At 45.0% G+C, this 19203-nt stretch overlaps 1 protein-coding gene across 1 annotated transcript in view; it reads left to right on the forward strand.

The window, feature by feature from the left end:
- STPG2 (sperm tail PG-rich repeat containing 2) overlaps positions 1 to 19203 on the forward strand; it is a 2646564-nt gene that overhangs the window by 706839 nt on the left and 1920522 nt on the right. Inside the window, exon 7 of the mRNA XM_069630546.1 lies at positions 16385 to 16492. Within this exon, the coding sequence (XP_069486647.1) occupies positions 16385 to 16492 (108 nt within the window). The remainder of the gene's footprint in view (positions 1 to 16384; positions 16493 to 19203) is intronic.

The raw sequence follows: 19203 nt of genomic DNA on the forward strand, positions 1-19203 counted from the left end.
GGAGAAGAGAGTGAGAAAGAAGGGAAAAGGAAGGTCTTGAGGAGCTTGCGGAATTTAAGGAGATCAAGGCAGAGAGAGGCAGGGAGGCCATTCCAGAGGGAGGCACATGCAGAGGAGAGAGATCTACCCCAACATTCTATGCTTGGAGAAATGACTGACCGGCAGAGAATTAGAAGTAGACGAGCGGAGGGCTCTAGGAGGAAGTTACTTAGGAAGAGAGAGTTGAAGGTAGTGAGGGCTACAGCCCCAGAAAGCCTTGTGAACAATGCAGAGGGTCTTAAACTTAATCGCTGCAGCCACCGGGAGCCAGTGGAGGGATTTCAGGGCCACAGAGATGCGATCCCTGGGCTTGAGGCCAAGGATAAGTCTTACGGTCCTGTTCTGGATGAGTTGAAAATGGCGAAGAGTAGAGTTAGGCAGACTGAGAAAGATGCGGTTGCAGTAGTTCAGCCTAGAGAGAACCATGGCTCTGGAGACAGTGAGCTTCTGGGGAAGGTGAGCAAAAGGAGATTACCTCTGAGGAGATGCAGCTGGAAATGGGGCTTCTTGGCAAGGTCCAAGATGTGTGTAGAGAAGGAGAGAGTGGAGTTGATGGTGACCCCAAGGGTTTTTGCTTCACAAGAGGGTGATGGCAGAGGGCCCAAGGAGGGCAGCCAGAGTGAGAAAGGAAAAGCGGGAGCAGGGGTCCCAATGAGAATGTTCTCAGTCTTAGTGGCATTAAGGCAGCGATCGTTAGACGCACACCATGCCTGAATAGCAGATGGACAGTCAGGTATGAGCGAGGAGGATTAGGTGGAGGGTAGCCTGAAAGAGGGCTGCATGCCATGCGCATAACTCTGAAAGTTAGAGGAAAAGGTAGAGATCATGAGGGCCAAAGGGGCCAGATAGACATTGAAGAGCCAGGGGAGAGGATAGAGCCATGGAGAACACCACATGTGGAGAGAGGTGGTGGAGAGGAGGGACCCAAGCTGAACCTGGAAAGGTCGGTCCAGTAGGAAGGAGGTCAGCCACGCCAGAGCCTGATCTGTGATGCCCAGGGTCTTGCATACATGAATAATTAGGATGTTGTGGTTCACCATGTCAAATGAAGAGGAAAGGTCGAGGAGAATGAGTAAAGATGGAGATCTAGAGTCAAAATTAGAGAGCAGATCGGCTCAGGAGTGCAGTTTCCGTGCCTCTGGCTGCTCTGAAGCCAGACTGGTGGTCATGGAGACAATCAACAGATTCAGTGTGGAGGGTTAGCTGGAAATAGCCAACTTCTCCTGGAGGTTTCCCAGGAAAACAGTGATAGAGATCAGGTGATAGTTTACCGTAATGGAGGGGTTAGTAGAAGGTTTTTTTTCGTAGGGGGTGATCCAGTGAAGGAGTGATTACAGAAATCGGCCAGAGCTGGGGCGAGGGAACCAATGTTGTCCCTAATGGTTCTGGAGGAGCAGGGGATGGGCAGCACTTTCCACAAAATTGTGCTTCTGACAGTCATATTGTACAGTTGTTTGACACTATATTTTTCTGGAGCACTGAATATGAATTGCTTTAATATGTTGTTCATGGACCAGCGTCTACGTTATTCACCAGATACTTCCCAATGCAACTTTCTCTGCGCTGTACATCAGCTATGGAATTCTTTGCAGAGAAACGCCAGGTCCATGCTGCCTACCTGCCTTCTATGGAAGCGTTGGAAACCTGCCTATTCCCCAGCTTAGCCGTAGCCTCTCCCATGAACTGCACACTCTCTGTGACATGAAATCCTGAGTGTGCTTGTACTCCACAAATACCTTTCAACGGAATCATTCATACGGGAGATTGGTTGATGGAGTCAGACCGTCTGCCCCAATGGAGAGAAACTGTAGCAAGTGTTGAATGCACTTGGGTTCCGTTGAGTCTCACCCGCTACATGATCCCTTGCCGTTACCACCTATAAGGTTGTCCAGTTCCCATTGCTCTCACCATTCACAAAATAAGCACTCAGTGCAAGCAGGGAAAAAGGCCGCTTGAAGGAAGATAGGTGGGCAGACCTTCGATTAATAAACAAAAACCCTGGACTTTTTAGACCACTGCAGTAGCTGCATTATAAGCTGGCACCGAATAGACCAGACTAATAACTCCTAGCATGATTTTTTTTTCTCTCCCATTACTATTGTATTACAGTTTTTGAATCTATGAAAGGGGCGTGGCAAGGGGGCGGGGCTTCTAAAATGCATATGTGGCTTCAGGTCCAGTTTTTGCTTCAAACAAAGCTGGCGACCCTATGCTGAAGGCCCTGTTACATTCCAGCTCTGCCTGCAGTTCTGCACCTGCTCTTCCCTCGTTACCCCTTTTTGGACTGCAGACCCCTGAGATCTTGCCATCTCCCGGCTCAGGTTTCCCCGTGCCGCTCTCCTCTCTAGGCACCAGTGAACCACCCCGGTGAGTGACTGTCCAACACACAACCTCTTCTTTTCAATGCAACACACTCCTCCTTCCGCCTGAATTGGCATCCCTGGCCTGTAATTTTGTGTTCTTTTACCCTCACCATTCACACCCTCTGCACCGGCCTGGGTGCTCATAATGTTATTGATCACGTTCGGATGGACAGAGCCAATATTGGCACTGCGCCTTCGAGGAAGCCCGCGGTTGGTGAACCCTTACGGCTGTCTCTTGCCCCTTACTAGCATTAACACTATCATCTTCTCTTAGTTCACAGGTTGTTAAAATGCATTAGTGTTTTTCTTGTCTCCAAACTTCAAGAATGTCATTTTCCAGCAAAACACCCTCCCAGGTGTAATCATATTGCAAGCAACTGTCAGCTTAGCCAAACGTTGCATTTACCTGAGCTCTCACTTTTTAGTTTTGTCTCATTTAGGTGGTGCTGATATGTGATCCAAAAGGAATGCTAAACATGTGCAGGGATGAGGGTTGGCAAATCGCAGGCAGATATTGATCCTGGGTGTCGTTTAGCTGATTTGCCTTGTGTCTTGGGTTGCAGCCATTTTAGGGTCAGTGCTTTGGTATTATTTATATCGACCTTGTTTTTTCAGGCTCAGGAAGCGTCAGGAGCTCCGGCAGGCTCCATCACCAAACAAAATCCACCATTGTAAACCAAAGTCGGCCATTGTCAACCATAAGGCTGGCCAAATGTGTCTTGGCCCATGTGTGACTTCCCATGTTAAGCCACATTTACCACTGGAGTGTCTTGGGCCCATGTGTGGCTTTCCATGTTAAACCACCTTTCCCTATAAACACCCAAACACCCACTCCCAGGGCCGTGCATTGCTCATGCTCCTCTGCTCTGTAAGAAGACACGCATGCCTAATTCATCTCCAGGTCTTCCATGATGGTGTGCTGTCACTCTGCTTGCTATTGCAAAGGAGAGTCATTTTATGCACCGTGGTACGCCCTTATGACCCTTTCTTTGCCTTGTGTATGTTCTCCTGAGCAGGGGTGTTGCTAGGTCTGGAAAATATCAGGGGCTACGCTAATGTCAGGACTTGCGGGACACGGGGCTAGGTAGCATTTTGGTTGTAGCACGTGAGCTTCTATCCGAGGTTACAACCAAAAGACCTGGGGCTATAGCCCCTTCAGCCTCCCCCTTGCAACGCCTCTGCTCCTGAGCCTGAAAAAACGCGACAGACCCCAGTGAACGAACGAAAGTGGTTGTGGAAAGGGCCACGTGGTGACAGATCACCTTAAAGGGGCGGTGTTCTTTTTTGTTTAACCTTCCAGAACTGTGATTAAAGGGGCAGTGTTCTATATGCTTCTGATGACGGTTCTTTGCATTGTCTTGAGTCGAGTGCGGAGGAGTGAAATGGCCCACGCCATTTTGTGACTTTTGGCCTTTTGGACCCACTAGAAGGTCATGAAGGTGGCATCAGTGGCCCTGACACATCCTCCATCACAACCGCAAGCCCCCCAGCAACCCCACCCTCGGGGTACTAGCGACCACAGTTACCTGCCAAAATCAGTATCCAATAAGAATGTCCGGGCCTGTAATCAGATGATGAGGCTACCTTGGCCGAATGGATGAATGCTTAAGGAGGACCACGCATAGGAGAAGCCAGGGGAAGCCATTTATAACCCGATGATGGAAAAGCCACTGTTTCTCAGTGACGTGGAATACACAGCGATCCATCGAAGGGGACCTTTCATAGCCCACGCGAAGTGGAGGGGCAAGGCAACCGTAAAAATAGCACGGGTGGTAACTCAAGTAAATCAGAATGTTTTCCCCTCCTTATATGGATTACTTTTTCACTTTAAAATTAGCAGTCTGGAGCACTATATATCACACTCTAAAATGTATTTACCTCTCTGAATGTATGTATGTCATCTACCACATTGTAATTTTTTCTTTTTCATCTCTGAGCTATGTTATGTCTATTTTACTACTTAAAGAATTGATGAAGGACATTATGCTAGGATCTTACAAATGCAAAATTGAATTGCCTAAAAAAAGCAGAAAGTATTTCTAAATAATATATAATATGCAAAACAATAGCTAGAACAAATGTGCAGAAAAATATGTTTCAAATCTAATACCTCTGTAACATTTTCGAACTTCTACTATGTCTGTTTAACTGAATTGCTCAAAAGTTCCAAATGTTCCAATGGTTTCCACTTTGTGAGGCTCAAACTAGCAAAGCGCTATGACACAACACCCAAGGAGGAACTTCCATGTCGATGATCGATGGCGAAGGAAACAGTTCAGTTCCCTTTGCTTTCCTGTCCCAGTTTACGTCTAAAAATAGCACTGGTTGTGCAGTGTCGAGGAGCTTCTGCCATGACAATCAGGTGAATAAGTGCCTCATTAGGGGAATGTGGGCGTTCGTTCTATTAGCAGAGATCTGCACGGTACGGTGGGGGCAGGTTTCAGGTTAAGTAGCTGAGATAGGTGGTGTGAACATTAAAATGGATAGTTGCCCAGCAACTGCTGGAGTTGTGTTCGTGTGTGATTGCAATGGTAAGGGTCAGCCTGGTGGACTGTTAGATGCATGTTACGGTTATGTCCGGTCTCTCTTCCTCGGGACACATGGTGTAGTCATACCCCAGGTAGAGAGGAGGGTGCAATTATTGCAAAGAACAACGGGAGACTGTGGTGTAGCAGACCCACACAGGAGCAGGACGTGCCTATTCTGGGGACCCACCCACTTCCCTACCCCAACCCCTTCTCTCTGCCTTGAATTTGAAGCTTCTCTGTGCAAATTGCCAGGGGTTTCTGATGGAGTATTTTCCCTCCAGTCCATCCATTTACTCATTCATCGTGTTCTGGGATTTTTAGGCCTGAACGGTTTATCTTTAAGCAATGCCAGACACAGTTTTCTGAGGCAAATCCACACACGATTTGTCTTTAGTTACTGAGACTTGCTTTACCCAAACAAATAATAGCAATGGCTACTTTGACCGTCATCTGTAGAGCTTTCTTTGCCAATGGACCTCCAAGTCCCTACTGGATTTCATTTGTTCCCCAAAGTTTAGGCTGGTGTGTAGTCTTGCAGAGCATACTCTGAGCCCCAGTTATGGCTTTCTTTGCATACAGGTCCTGGGGCACAGTAGAGGCTGCTCCTGGACATATCTGTTAAGCTTGCAAGGACTCTTTCTTTCGGACACCATCCGCTAGTCTTGGTCGGGGCAACAGTACATTAGTTCGCAAGTGGCTGCTAAACACATCACAATAAATAATAGGACCAAAGCCAACCGGACAAACCGTTTCCAGGTGTGCCCATGTGACCCGGGCAGGGTCCTCCTCTCCCTCTGTGCACTGTACGAAAGTGGCATTGAAATACACTTATGGGTGCCCGAAGCAAGCAAGCCAGATTCCTTGGCACAGTTATGGCTCTATGATCAATAAGTACAAACAGCTTTTGGGATGTTTTCAGAGAAAACGAAACCAATGCTCTAGACTTTGGCAAGCACAACCACATCTTGGAAACTAGAAAATCCGCCCACTTGCTCCCTGTGAAGGGCAGAATCAAGTTCAGGATTCTGCCACTCACACGCCAATGCCTTTCAAACCATGACCCCATGCCTTGACCAAAAGGTAAAGAAACACTCTTTGTCTAGGCCAGTAAGATCAGCCTACTAACATTGCCCAGATTCCACCAGAAAAGAGGGGGGAGGGCTGGAGGCAGCTTCCCAGTCCATGACCCCGCCCTCTGGAACAAACTCCCACCTCATTTAAGAGATGAACCCTCCTACAGAAAGAATCCCAAGACCCACCTTTTCAACTGACATTTCCCTATTCCTTGCTCTGTTTTCCTGTTTTACTTCAACTGTTTCTACATCTTTGTATGAATGTACAAATAAATAAATGAACAAACCTTGACAAAGGCCTTTGGGCACTCATTGCCCTTTAGCTACTCTTCATTTGCCCCTGACTACTCTCTTCAACTTTCAGGGATGCGCAGCAGAGCCAGATGCCTTACACCTTTTTAGGATGAAGGAGCTTTTTCTTGGGAATAGGGATCATCCTACATCCTTACCAGGCCTCATCTACCTTGTTGCTTAGTCTGGTTCCACTCTGTCACCTAGAAGCTCCGGCTCCATTAAGGCCTTATTTTCCACTGGCGCCTTTGGGTCAGAACAACCGTGATCACAGACGGGTGCACATAGCCTTTGGACCCGGACCTGTGTGGCTGCACCAACATTTTTTTCCAGAAGTGAAACTGAAAGACACACTTGCCAGGGTTATGTGTGAGCACTTGGGCAAATGCAAGCTCGGTGTCACCCACAAGCAGCAATGTCCTGGGCATGTGATCAAAAGCACCAACCAAACTGTTTCCAATTCTAATCAGTTCAAGCACAAAATCCTACTCTCAAAAAAAGAAATCCCCCTCCCCACCCCAATATTTTCTGGGAACACCTCCTCTTGGTGGATGGGGGTGTGACACTGTAACTCCAGGCATGCCGGAAACTTTCGTAAGACTTCTGTTGGATATTACCCATTATCTCCAAGAGGAACAGACGTTCACTCCCTTTCACTCATTTTATATCAACTATCCATTAACCTATCTCACCATAGCTGTGGATACCCACACCCTCCTTTCTATGGTGACCTGACCAAAGAAGAGGTGCCTGAAAACAAAAGGAAGGAGCCCAAGCTTCTTGGTCCCACTTATATACAGTATAGAAAACACCAGATGGGTACTGCACTGGCCACTCTAATGTTCGACCAACGCATCAACGGCAATCACTTTACAATGGTCACTGTGCAGCAAATTCCTGTGTCCTTCCAGCAGTTCAACTGCCCTTGCTCCGTCGATCTAAACAATGCCCACCTTCAAATTCCCGTACAGGTCCTTAACGAAGCTCCTTTGAGGGGCAGCTATTACCAGTAAAATGTTCTTCCTTTTGACATATGCACAGTTCCTCAAATGTTCAGCCAGGTAAAATTGATGTTGGCCTCTTACTGTCGTCGCCAGTGGGCACCTTTACCTCGGCATAGACAGCTTGGAGCTTTGAGCAACATCTTTGGAGCTGGCGGCCACATTCTTTCAATCTCTTCTAGACTTCTTAGACCTGATAGACATAATGGGTCTTCTGGTGACTCCCCCAAAGCCTACGCTGACCTGCACACAGCGATTTTCATTTGTTGCCATGATATTGGAAGGTGGCAGGAATAGGGATCTCCCCTCCAAGAGCACCTTGCTTCACATGGAAAGATTATGCACCCTTTCTTGTCAGGCCTTCTTCCACTGTCCTTTGCTCCCATAGCACCATGGGGGCTTGGGCAATATAAAGGATGGACTCTGCAAACAAAGCTTCTTTGGGTGTCAGCGTTGGCCCTGGCCTTTGGGTTAAGAGTTCACTGGTTTGTCCCCAGGCCCTAAAATGTACTGGATTCCGATATTCAGCATTAAGTTGGTCCGAATGTTCATTTAGGGATTCGTGGTTCTAACGCTTTCTCGGGCTGTTCTGGGTATTACGTCTTTTTTTTACCAACATATGGGGCCTCATTACGACCCAGGCGGTAAGTTACCGCCTGGGCCGTGACTTTACCACCATGGCGTAAACTACGTTTACGCCATGGTGGTTGGCGGACTTACCGCCCCATTCCGAGGTCGGCGGGGCGGTAAGTCCCCAATCCCCATTTACCCTTCCCCATTCCCATTTTTGCCCCATAGGGCATAATGGGAGTGGGGAAGGCGTTAATTACGCCACCGTAAATTACGGTGGCGTAATTAACTCCATGGTCCCTTAGCGCCATGGATTTTAACACCTGCTAAAAGCAGGTGTTAAAAGCACCATGGCGCTAGGGGACCTCGTAATTGGCGGTAAGGGGTCGGCGCAGCTAACGCTGGCGTTAACCCCTTACCGCCAGGGTCGTAATGAGGCCCATAGTCTTAAAAGCAATGAACGCTTCTTTAGTTCACCCTTGACTTTATGACTCAGTTCTCCAGCCTGTAGCGCTTCTCTGAGTACGCTCTGGAATGTTTGGCTCAGGTTCCAGCATGCAGCGTGCCAGGCAGTCAATGCTATCTCAGTTTCATCGGCTCCTTAAGACTCATGTTCCCAGGGCACAGCATGTCAGACAACAAATAACTTTGCAGTTCACTTTGAGCCTTAAGACTTTGCTTCCCACACAGTATTAGCACATATGAAAACCTTGCTTTACCAACCTTGCTTTGGGTCTCTCATCACAGCTTCTGATATGCTGTCTTGCACCTTGGCCCTAGCTGCCTCTTTCTTGATCTCTTGTAATTGTCCCAACCTCTCACTCCAGGTTCGGGTTTTGTTACGAAGGGCTCCCACCCCCCTTAGTGTTCATTAGTGTCTCCCTGATGTTGATATCGTCACACCACTCTGTCTAAATGTAACTCAATGTGTATATCTAATTATTCTTTGCTAAACGTACCCCTGGAGTCTGTGCCCTTAATTATTATTTCCCCAATGGGTGTTAGGAGGGTATGCAACCCCCTACCTAGCCGAGCCTTATTTGGGGTGGGGGTTACACCACCTTGTTGCAGGTCGCCAGGCGGCTAGCACAGCCTTTGCGCCATTAGCTGACAGGATCCCTCTGGCCCCTCTTCGGCTGGTAATGGTGCTGATAGCCTCCATATCTGCAGACCCCACTCCGTAGATCCTCACCTGCATGTCAGTCAACTTTGTAATGTAGGTTGCATTTCCCCCTTTCATCATCAAAAATATTGCTGGCTCAGCAGCCCAGCTCGGCAGAGCTTCCTCACCGAAGGTGGCACCCCCTTACCTTACCTTACCTTTTCCTCAGTGTGGCAAATCTGAGCTGATTGTAGTGCATGAGTTTTCTCCTCTGCCCCCTGATCCACAAAGTAAATTCCAAGCTTAGGGCAAGCAGTGGATTATGGCTACTGCTTTCAGTTAATGAGGATATAGACAGCTCCAACTATCTGTAGCATACCCATTCCTGCTTCTGCAGAGACTGAGCTTCCTATTGGAGCAGCCGGGCTAGGTCCTGCACACTACCCTCAGTCACACAGCTTGGCAGTCTGGTGCCTTAAAACCTCACCTCAGGTCATCTTGTTTTGTTGATGACAGCTCAAGATTTTCCTGGTGTCTAGGAACCCATTTACAAGACTAATGAGCAAGTGCAAGTGGTTATGATTTTGTCACTGGTCACTGAGGTGTAGGCCTAAAAGGATTTTATCCACCCTGGCCAGGGTTCTCTGGGTTCTCACAATGTCATCTTTCCTGGGAAGCTCTGTCATTTAGATGGAAGCCTGTCAGTCCCACCTCACTATGATGAGTACATAGAGGGATTCTGATGTATAATGTTTCTCACTGAAATATATAGTGGTCAAATATCTTTTTTTATGGACTGTTGAAATTGTTCACGCCACTGAAAGGTCCTCACTCTTTGTGCAGCCATTTTGTTGTGATAACTGTGTGTATAGGTGCCATTATAGTGGTGATATGGGTGTGCAAGCCCCAGGCCCTTTTGGTTGGCGAGCCCTACACAGTCGTTAACAAGGACCCATCGTTCCTTGTAAATTGTGTCCGATGCCCTTATCAATGAATACATCATGGTTGTTCTCCTGTTATGCACTCAGCACACAGATCATATTTCTTACCTGCTGAGGTTTTCTTTATCATCGGCACCTGCATTTTTGTGAGCTGGTCAGGATACCTGGTGGAGCATCCGATCTGTCGGCTTATTGTGGATCTGAGGCAGTGCATTGCCCTGACAGAGAGCTGAACTGCCAACACCCAGTGCTTGGTGTCACTGTGGCTCAGGCTGTGGCACCCACACCATATATTGGCTGTTGCCATGCTGGCGTGACCCACCTGTACACACACTGGCTGATGGTGGCACTTGCATTAGCTCTAGCACATACATAGTGGCAGGGAGCTCTTGGGGTCTGGCGGCTTTGATCTGGAGAGCTGTTGAAGGCGTATGGATGCTTATGTATGTGCTCAATAGGAGGTCTCACACAGAGGCCACATGATTGACAATGTGAAGTGCCCATTGCTGATAACCAAGGATCTGCAATTTAAGGTGAAGAGTACAAAGATAGGCGTTGTCCCCACTTGGAGGATGGCGGGACCCGTATCTCCTTCATCCAAATGTTCTGGTTGGGGACAGCATGTGACATGGGGGTTGGCTGGCTGGGATCTTGTTCACCTTGGGAATGTGTTACTGGGGTTGATGAGCACCTGTGCCGTGGGAACAATGAGGGCTTTAAATACAGTGGTAGGTAGTACACAGATATTATTAAAACGTATATCTTGGGGGAAGTCATTCTGAGTTTGGGATTGGATCAAAGGGGGTAGAGGGGCCTTTCTACCATGGAGGTCTACCAGGGCTGACCTCCATGTGCTCTCCCTCCTCCTTGAACAGATTGCTAACAATACTGCAATACTAACAACACTGCACTAGCCCACTCAGTGCTGAATGCTGAGCAGTTAGCACTTAGGACAATGGTGCTTCAGAACAGGATAGCGCTAGAGTATATCCTCGCCAACCAATGGGGTGCGTGTAAAATAATTGGACAAGAATGTTGTACACTAATACCCGATTACTACTCCAGTTGTCAGATATCATCACTCACCTTAGGGATATTGGGTCTACTCTCCATGCCAGTAATGAAGCTGCGTCCTGGTCCCTTTTCTCAGGGATTCAGGGTGTTTTTGTCTCACTTGGTTCTTTAATATTACATGGCATTATGACCGTCCTAGCCCTTATTGTGTCGCTAACCATGATACAGTGTCTGGTTCACTGCCTGCTTCATTGCTGTGCACAGACACCATGTTGATGATCCTCGAAGTGGTCAATGACCCAGAGGAGAACAGGCCCTACAGGTAAACGTTCGGGCCTCATGGCTAGAGACATGGATGGTCAGTTAAAATGTACTCCAAAGTGTAATCTGTGTGATTTTGCAAGTCGTTATGGCTTTTATTTTTGTGTTGTGATTCTACTATTCTGTGTTATATCAATTCGATATGCATGTTCATGATGTTTTGTATTCTAGGTATTCATTTCCTGTGGTCTACACCCTGCCTAAGCTTTGACCAATCAGGGTTACTATGGCAGAATATCCATAGGCTGGTATATGCTTCCATAGGCCCCGTATAATCAGCTTTACAGAATGCACACACTCCAGGCCTGGCAGGTCTTGCTGAGCCCCAGCAACCTAACGTCACACCTCACTGTTCCTCGTCTTCTATCATGACCTTATTTGGTATTCTGTTATTGTTATGTTGTTTTCCATAGAAGAGATGCAGATGCTATGCTAGCTGGACCCTATGTTACGAAGGGGTAGCAACAGCAAGGCTGACTGCCACTCTGAAGCCATATGTTGTAAGGAACCACTGCCGTTATGCATAATTGTCTGTTAGCGCCCACCTGGAATTATGTTAGTGTTACTTTATATTACTGATTTGTCTATGCAAGCTGATCTTTCTGTGTAATCCTCAGAGATGGTCCTGGCAATTCTGTAAGACTTGCTGTCACACTCTCTCCTAATCACAGCTGTCAATTGTGCCCAACAATACACCTGTTTATCATTGAGCCTGGTTCAGCGTGTGTCTCTTTATTTCTCTTATTACTCATGCTAGTCTTTTATCCTCGTGAGCAATGTAATAAACAATTGTTACTGCCACTTTTACCACACTGCCAAATTCTGACTTCAGAGGTAAAGTGGAGGAAAAACCAACAGCACTTGGCTGGGGATATTTTCTCAAGTTTACCTCCAAAAAATGGCAAAGTAACCGCCAGCAATATTACCACTGGCAGTGATTTTGTCAAACCCAAATGGAATCCAATGGGACTCCAAAATGTGAAATAACACCACCTTGGTATGTAGAGGATTTGCCTCCAGTTCCGAGGTGGTAAGCCGGCGGTAACAGTAATTCCTTTTTGCATATTTAAAACTGTTAAATCCGCTTAACTGCGAGTGACCAGGTTGGTGCTTTCTATTGTAGGGCTTAAGGTTTGGGATCTTTCTTGTGGTGGTTTAGTCATATATTTTATTTGAAGCAACACCTTTGTGGTTGCAGACCAGTATTTTTCACTGTCAGTTGCAGTTTTCGAACAGGTCGAAGGACTTTAAAAATTCAAATCATGTATTTTTGACTCATGGCAGACCCTCCGCAGGGAAACAGAATGCCAAGTTTTCATTAACTTACTGGGAGGCCTATTCTATCTGGGAAGCATACCAAGCTCCGAAGAGCCCTCCTCTGGCTGGTATTTATGCACATTCTGCATAGTCAAAGTTCATGGAAGTGGTCTTGTAATCATGCATGCTTTTTATGTCTTTTAGCATCTATTATGGTGTGTTTGAAAAGAAGCAAGAAAAAAAAAACTTTACTTGTCCAGTGATAAAAGGACAGCCAATTTCAGCTAAAACGCCACACGTGCACAACAACACATAAAAGCCATCAGTGGAAGTTTACCTCCAAATCAAAGCCACAGAGCAATGCTCTATGGGTATTCAAGCCAGCCAAAAAACGTACACTTAGCTACTCCACATGAAGACATTTTCATTGTCTTTTCGGGCATTTTATAAACAACTTTTTTTCCCTCCCAACATTGATAACTCAAAGTGGCAGCAACAACCCCATGCACATTTCACCATAGATGGAGTTCCTCAATGCAGTACCGATTCACATCCTTGAGATTGGAACACTCAGGCATTTTTGCCATTCACCATCAATATTATGGTGGGTTTCTAAAACGCAAGAAAAATACCATGAAAAAGTGACAATTTCCTAATGTTCCATTCAGAAGGATGTTATTTGACAACACACTAATCATATGAGGCAAAAGGAAAGCTTGTCAGTGAAGTTGCATACCCATGGTGCACTGCTCTGTGGATTTTATCTCACGCTGAATGTTCAGTGATGGCTACCAGGTGGTGCTGAGCATGTGTTTCTTTTAAGCTGAAATGCCCTATTCTACTATAACATTGCAAGTAGAAATGTTTTTTCTTGGGTTTTTTAAACACACCATGATATTGATGGTGAATGCTAAACATTACTTAAAGGAATGGTGTGGTCAGAAATATTATTGGCCAAAAAGATGGCCAATAATAAAAGAAATATCTAAAAAATATTTTTTAAAGTCCATATGTAAAGTATTGAGCAAATGAAGCTCAAACTTTAAAATGGGAAGCACTAGGGGGCATCCATTTTGTGAAATGGATGCCGCCTGTGCTTGCCTTTGCGGCACTAATGAAGCAAAAGCCAGCCACCTGTAGTAAACAAAAGCTACCACTGGGTGGCTTTTGCTTCATTAGTGCCAGACTCGGAGGACGGAGACCTGAGACTACAGGCAGGAAAGCTCCAGCTGCATCTCGGTAAGTGCAATTTTTTTTTTAAAATAACCATTAACTGCGCTTTTTTTCTCCACAGCTTTTAAAACGTTGTATTTATGTTTGCGGTAGCTTCAGCTTGGAGCTACCGCAAACATAGATACAAGGTTGTAGTGTTTAAAAACGCTGCGGTATTTCTTTCTAAGTTTCTCGCGCTATTCCGAGCCAGAGGAGCCAGAGGAGCCTGAGAAACTTAGAAAGAAAAACTGCAGCGTTTTTGAAACACAACCACGTTGTGTTTCTGCCTGCCGTGGCTATCACTTTGGGTCTCCATTCTTCACTTTGGGGCTCTCCGGCTCGAGCTCCAAAGTGAAAGCCACTGCAGGCAGAAACACAACGCGGGCGTTTTGAAATGGTGCAGTGTTTCTGCCTACAGCAGCTTTCACTTTGGGGCTTTTGGGCTTCTCGGGGGGAGCCCGAGAGCCCCAAAGTGAAAGCTGCTGTAGGCAGAAACACAATGCGGGTGTTTAGAAATGCTGCAGTGCTTCTCACTGCGGCAGCTTTCGTGTGGAGTCTCCTGGGCTCCCCCAACCCTGAGGGAGTCCAGGAGACTCCAAGCGAAAGCTGCTGCAGTGAGAAATACAACATTTTTGGATTTGTAAATGCCTCTGCTTTTTGCCTTCATTTTATGTTTTCTGTGCTTCCCTGGGTTTAGGGAGCACAGAAAACATAAAATGAAAGTGAAGGCAGCCTTCTCAGCTCTGCTCTGGCTGCAGTAAGCAAAAGCTCCTAGTAGGGGGCGTTTGATGCTTGTTTAGTGCCGCAAGGGCAGAGCTGAGGAGGCTGCCTGAAATCACAAAATGGATGCTCCCATGTAAACACTTTGAGCCTCGTTTTCTCAAAGCGTTTACATAGGAACTTCCATTCAAAATATGTCTAAACTATGTTTTAGACTATTGCCAATCATTTGATCAATTATTATTTCTGAGAGCACCATTCCTTTAATGCTCCAATCTGAGGGATGTGAACGAAGACTGAAATGACAATCGCCAATGAGCGTGAAATGTGTTTATGGGTTTTTGTTACATTATTGGGAGCTGTCAGTCTTGAGTTGATAAAGTTGCACATAAAATAACAGTTCTGTATAAGACAATGATAATCTTCTCATACGGGGCAAAAAGCACTTTTTTCAGTTAATTTGCAAGCCCATGGTGCACTGGTGTGTGGATCTGATGTGGAGGTGAGCTTCCTGTGATTTAAATGGGGCCATGCATGCTTGCCTTTTTTAGCTGACATGTCCTTTTCCACTTTCACATTGTAAATACAGGATTTTGTATTGCTTTTTTCATACCCACCACAATTGTGCAGGTAAACCTGCCCTAATACTGCAATATGAAAAACGTGAACTTATATTGCATTGACGATCCAGTTGATGCATTCTTTACCACTGTCAGTCTCAGTTGATAAAGCAATGTGTACAAAATCACTCTCCTATAGGACAATGAGTTCTTCCTATGAACCAAAAGTAAGCATTTCAGCTAGTTTACATATCCACTGTGAATTTCTGCGCCATGCTGTTCTGGAGGTGAGCTTCCAGTGATGGTTCCTAGGCAGTGCTCTGCGCCTTTTTCTTTTTCTTTGAAATGGCCAATTTTACTATCACGTTTCAGATAGGTTTCATTTCTTGCTTTTTACTAACTCATGATAATATTGATGGTGGGTGATAAACATGCCCTAATGTTCCTATCTCGGGGATTTCAACTTACACTGAGCTGATGATCCCCAATGTGTGTGAAATGTGTGTGTTATTGGTTGTTGCATCCTTTTGAACTGTCAGCATTGGGTTGACAAAACTATGCATAAGGTATCACTGCCTTCTAAGACAATTACAGTTTACTTATAGGTGTCAAAAAGCAAGCTTCTCAGCCAATGTGTATGTACAAAGTGAATTGTTGTGTGGTTCTGACCTGGAGGTGAACTTCCAGTGATGGATACTAGCTGGCCTTCTGCATATATTTTATATATATATTGAAAGGCTCTTGTCTGGTCTTTCTTCAAGCATGCTTCCCTGTCCTCCAGCTGCTAGTCTGACCCACTCTCTGTACAGATGTTGGGAAAGGATAGTTTCAGCTAAATATAGTAGAGTTGCTAGAATGAAGACCAGATACAACTGGGTCTTTCAAAATGTATCAGATGAGTCAGTAGGAAAGCTGGCGCGATGTGGTCTCTGACTCTTGTACCGGTAGTCCCTGCCACCTTCCTACAGATGACTCACTCACCAAACACTTAATTTTGTTGATTTTTTTAAGCCTTTTCGCTGAGAATGGGATTGAGGTTTGAAAGCTAATCTGTGCATGAACAAGGAGGCACTCCTTGCACCTGGGCAGAGCATCCTCTGCTAAGAAACTTCTATTTTTATTTTGTACTTCAAGAAATGCTTTGTACTAGGGGTTTGGATATCCCGTGTGTCTGGATGGAGGGAGGCATGCATTACTACCACTTCTAGTTTCCTAAATGCTTTGGACTACAACTCCCAACAACTCTAGACAGCATAATCAACAGTGAGGGATCATAGAAGTCATAGCTCAGAACACCCGCAGAGCAACAGAATAGAGATTCCAGGATTACAATGTAAAAGTCTAGTGAGTAATATTTACTTTAGCCTTCAAATTCATGTTTATATTTTTCAGGGAGTTCCCGGACCTGGAAAGTATGATCTAGTAAGCCAATTTGAGAAGAACAAGTATACACCTTCATCTGCAGATGCTCCACGAGCTCCTTTCCTTTCATTGAGTAAAGTAAGTGGCTTCTTTTTTTACAAGTACACTGCACGGGTCAAAATTATTGTATGCTGTTTTCTTTTCCAAACCAGTGCTGTTCCAGTTGATGAAAGTTTTGTGGGTTGGTAAATGCACCTGGGAGTTAATTATGTAAATATTCTCCTTAATTTGTTAGTTTTTTTTAATTAAATGAGTTCCATACTACTTTTCGGTAGATAATTTATGTTTTTATTCAAGTTTTTTTTCCATTCCTTACACCTTATAATACTGATCCTGTATATTTGTTGTTGAATCACAAATCAACACGTGTTTCACCACACAATTGATGTGGCTCATCATGAGGTTTTATTGACAGACACTTTAGATTGTGATTTTAAGTAACTTGTTTATTTTAAATACAACATACATTAAAATGTGTAAGATAACTCCAAAGTTGGAGTAAATATTTTTGAATGCATCAATAGAGTGAAATAACCTTTTTTAAACATTAAAATATGGTGGCCACCATTTTGGTAGTAAAAATGGCTTATAAATTCACCACACAATAAAAATTCGACCAAACAGTGCAAAAAGAGGTGTGGTTGGAGGGAAAATGGGTGGGAATGAGAAGACAATCCAATAGATTTCACTTAGCAATGGGTGTTACATGGATGGGACACATAGCCAAACTACATACATCCATCCGCATATATCAACTGCATTGAAAAGCATTACAAACCTACATTCAAAGCCCCTATTTCAAGCTCTTATGTTAAAGCGTATCTCTCTTTAATGCCAATAGTTTTGGCTTTAAAGGTAGCGCTTTCGGCGCCACCTAATAGCCAAAACTAAAACTATATTTTTTGTATAAGAGCTCAAATTAGGCATCACTGTCCTCCTAGCTAAAGAATAGCAAACTTTGTAATTGAGAGTATGCCACTTTTTAAAAGTACTATTATACCAAATACTATAGGCAAGCATACAAGATAGAGCAAGAGGAGTGTAGAACATAATTAGAGATACAATCCTGGCACCAAGAAGGCAAGACCTGATGGGCTGAATTCTCTAGACGATCATCATCAGGATTGAAACAGATCAGTGTAAAAATACAGGGTTACTGAATTATTATCCCCTTTCCAACCTGTCAGTCAGACCGAGGTTTCCGATTTGATTTGTTGGAGCTGAGTTTACTTAAACCTAAACCTATGGCCACTGCTGAGAAGGTCTTCTCTTATTGACTATTTTACTACATAGTAAAACGATTTTCCCCTTAACTCTTATGTCCTTGGGTTCATTCAAGAATGAGTGTGTTACAGTAACTCTGCATCACTCTACATAAAGTTTGAGCTAAGCTCAGAGACATTGATGTACAAGCAGATTGTGGCAGAGGACCTGACCTCCTACATCTTAGAACGGTTGACATCTTCAGAAATTCTTGGAAGGGCCTCCTCTTGCCTTTTCTCTAGTATTGTCTCTTTGTTTATGCATGGCCATAGAGACATCATTGGGGGTACCATCTACTATCCCTGGAATCTCCCTTACTACTACTGGCACTGCTTATGCAATCTATAGCTCAGTTATGGCAGGGACAGCACATAACTAAATGTATAGTGGGCTCTAATGAATGCCCTCTTTACTTTCTACAGTTCTCACATTCTGTCCCTCTTCTGGACCATCAGCTGCTTCCTAATGTCTTCTCAAAGGCTAGAGCAGGGAGGAATGAACATAGGAAGTAGAAGCAGTGTAAAATACCTGCACTAATGAAGCTCGTAAGATGTCATCAAAAACATATCATCAGTGGGATAAGAAGGTTTGTGGGAGGAGGAATCTGTGGATGATGGCATTGCTGGGAGAGAGGATGCAAGGTGACGACATAAGGTGATCATATGGGTGGGTATTGACAGGTCAGGCCTTTGAACAGATCTTCCTGACATTTGATGGCTATAATAGTGGATGCAAGGATGCACATTAAATATGCGACTTGCGCAGTATATAAGACGTTAATTGCCATTGGATGATATTACTGGGGGATTTCAAGTTGCATATGATCACAGCATCTAGATATTTGAGGCATTAACTGGATGGCATTTCCAGGGCCTTTGAGGTTGTGCTTGGCATATGATAGCTAGACATGTGAGATTTCACTTCAGATATGGTGACAACAATATGCACATTAAACACAAAGTGGCACTCGAAGGCATTAGTGGGGCACTGAAATCTGTATTTTCAACAGGAGTGCAGTCATTGGGGAAAACTTTGCACAATAAAGTTTAATAAGCTATTGACCGCATTACTGGCACATTTAAGGTTGCACTTGGCATGTGATGGCTGTCAATGGACAAGCAAGGGTGAACAATGCATATGATTACTATGCCATGCACATGGGACATAAACTGGCACTTGGTGATGTAACTAGGACTGTTAAACCTGCGCGTGGAATATGATGGCAGCCACTGGGCATGTGAGGCATTACTGGCATTGCATGGCATCACTGTGGCATATGAAGATGTTCTCATCATTTTATGGCAGCAAATGGACATCTGAGTCATTATTTGGCATTGGATAGTGTTACTGTGGCATTTGAGGCGGGACTTGCCCTGTAATGGCAGCAACAGGGCATGTGAGGCTGTACATCACATATTATGACTATACCATGTAAATCAGGCATTGCGTGGCTTTAAGTGGGAATGAGAGGCTGTACTTGCCTTATGCTGGCTTGACCTACCCATGTGAGGATACATGTTACATAT

This window comes from Ambystoma mexicanum, chromosome 6q (assembly GCF_040938575.1).
Source record: "Ambystoma mexicanum isolate Mex_15411 chromosome 6q, UKY_AmexF1_1, whole genome shotgun sequence".
Taxonomy (NCBI): domain Eukaryota; kingdom Metazoa; phylum Chordata; class Amphibia; order Caudata; family Ambystomatidae; genus Ambystoma; species Ambystoma mexicanum.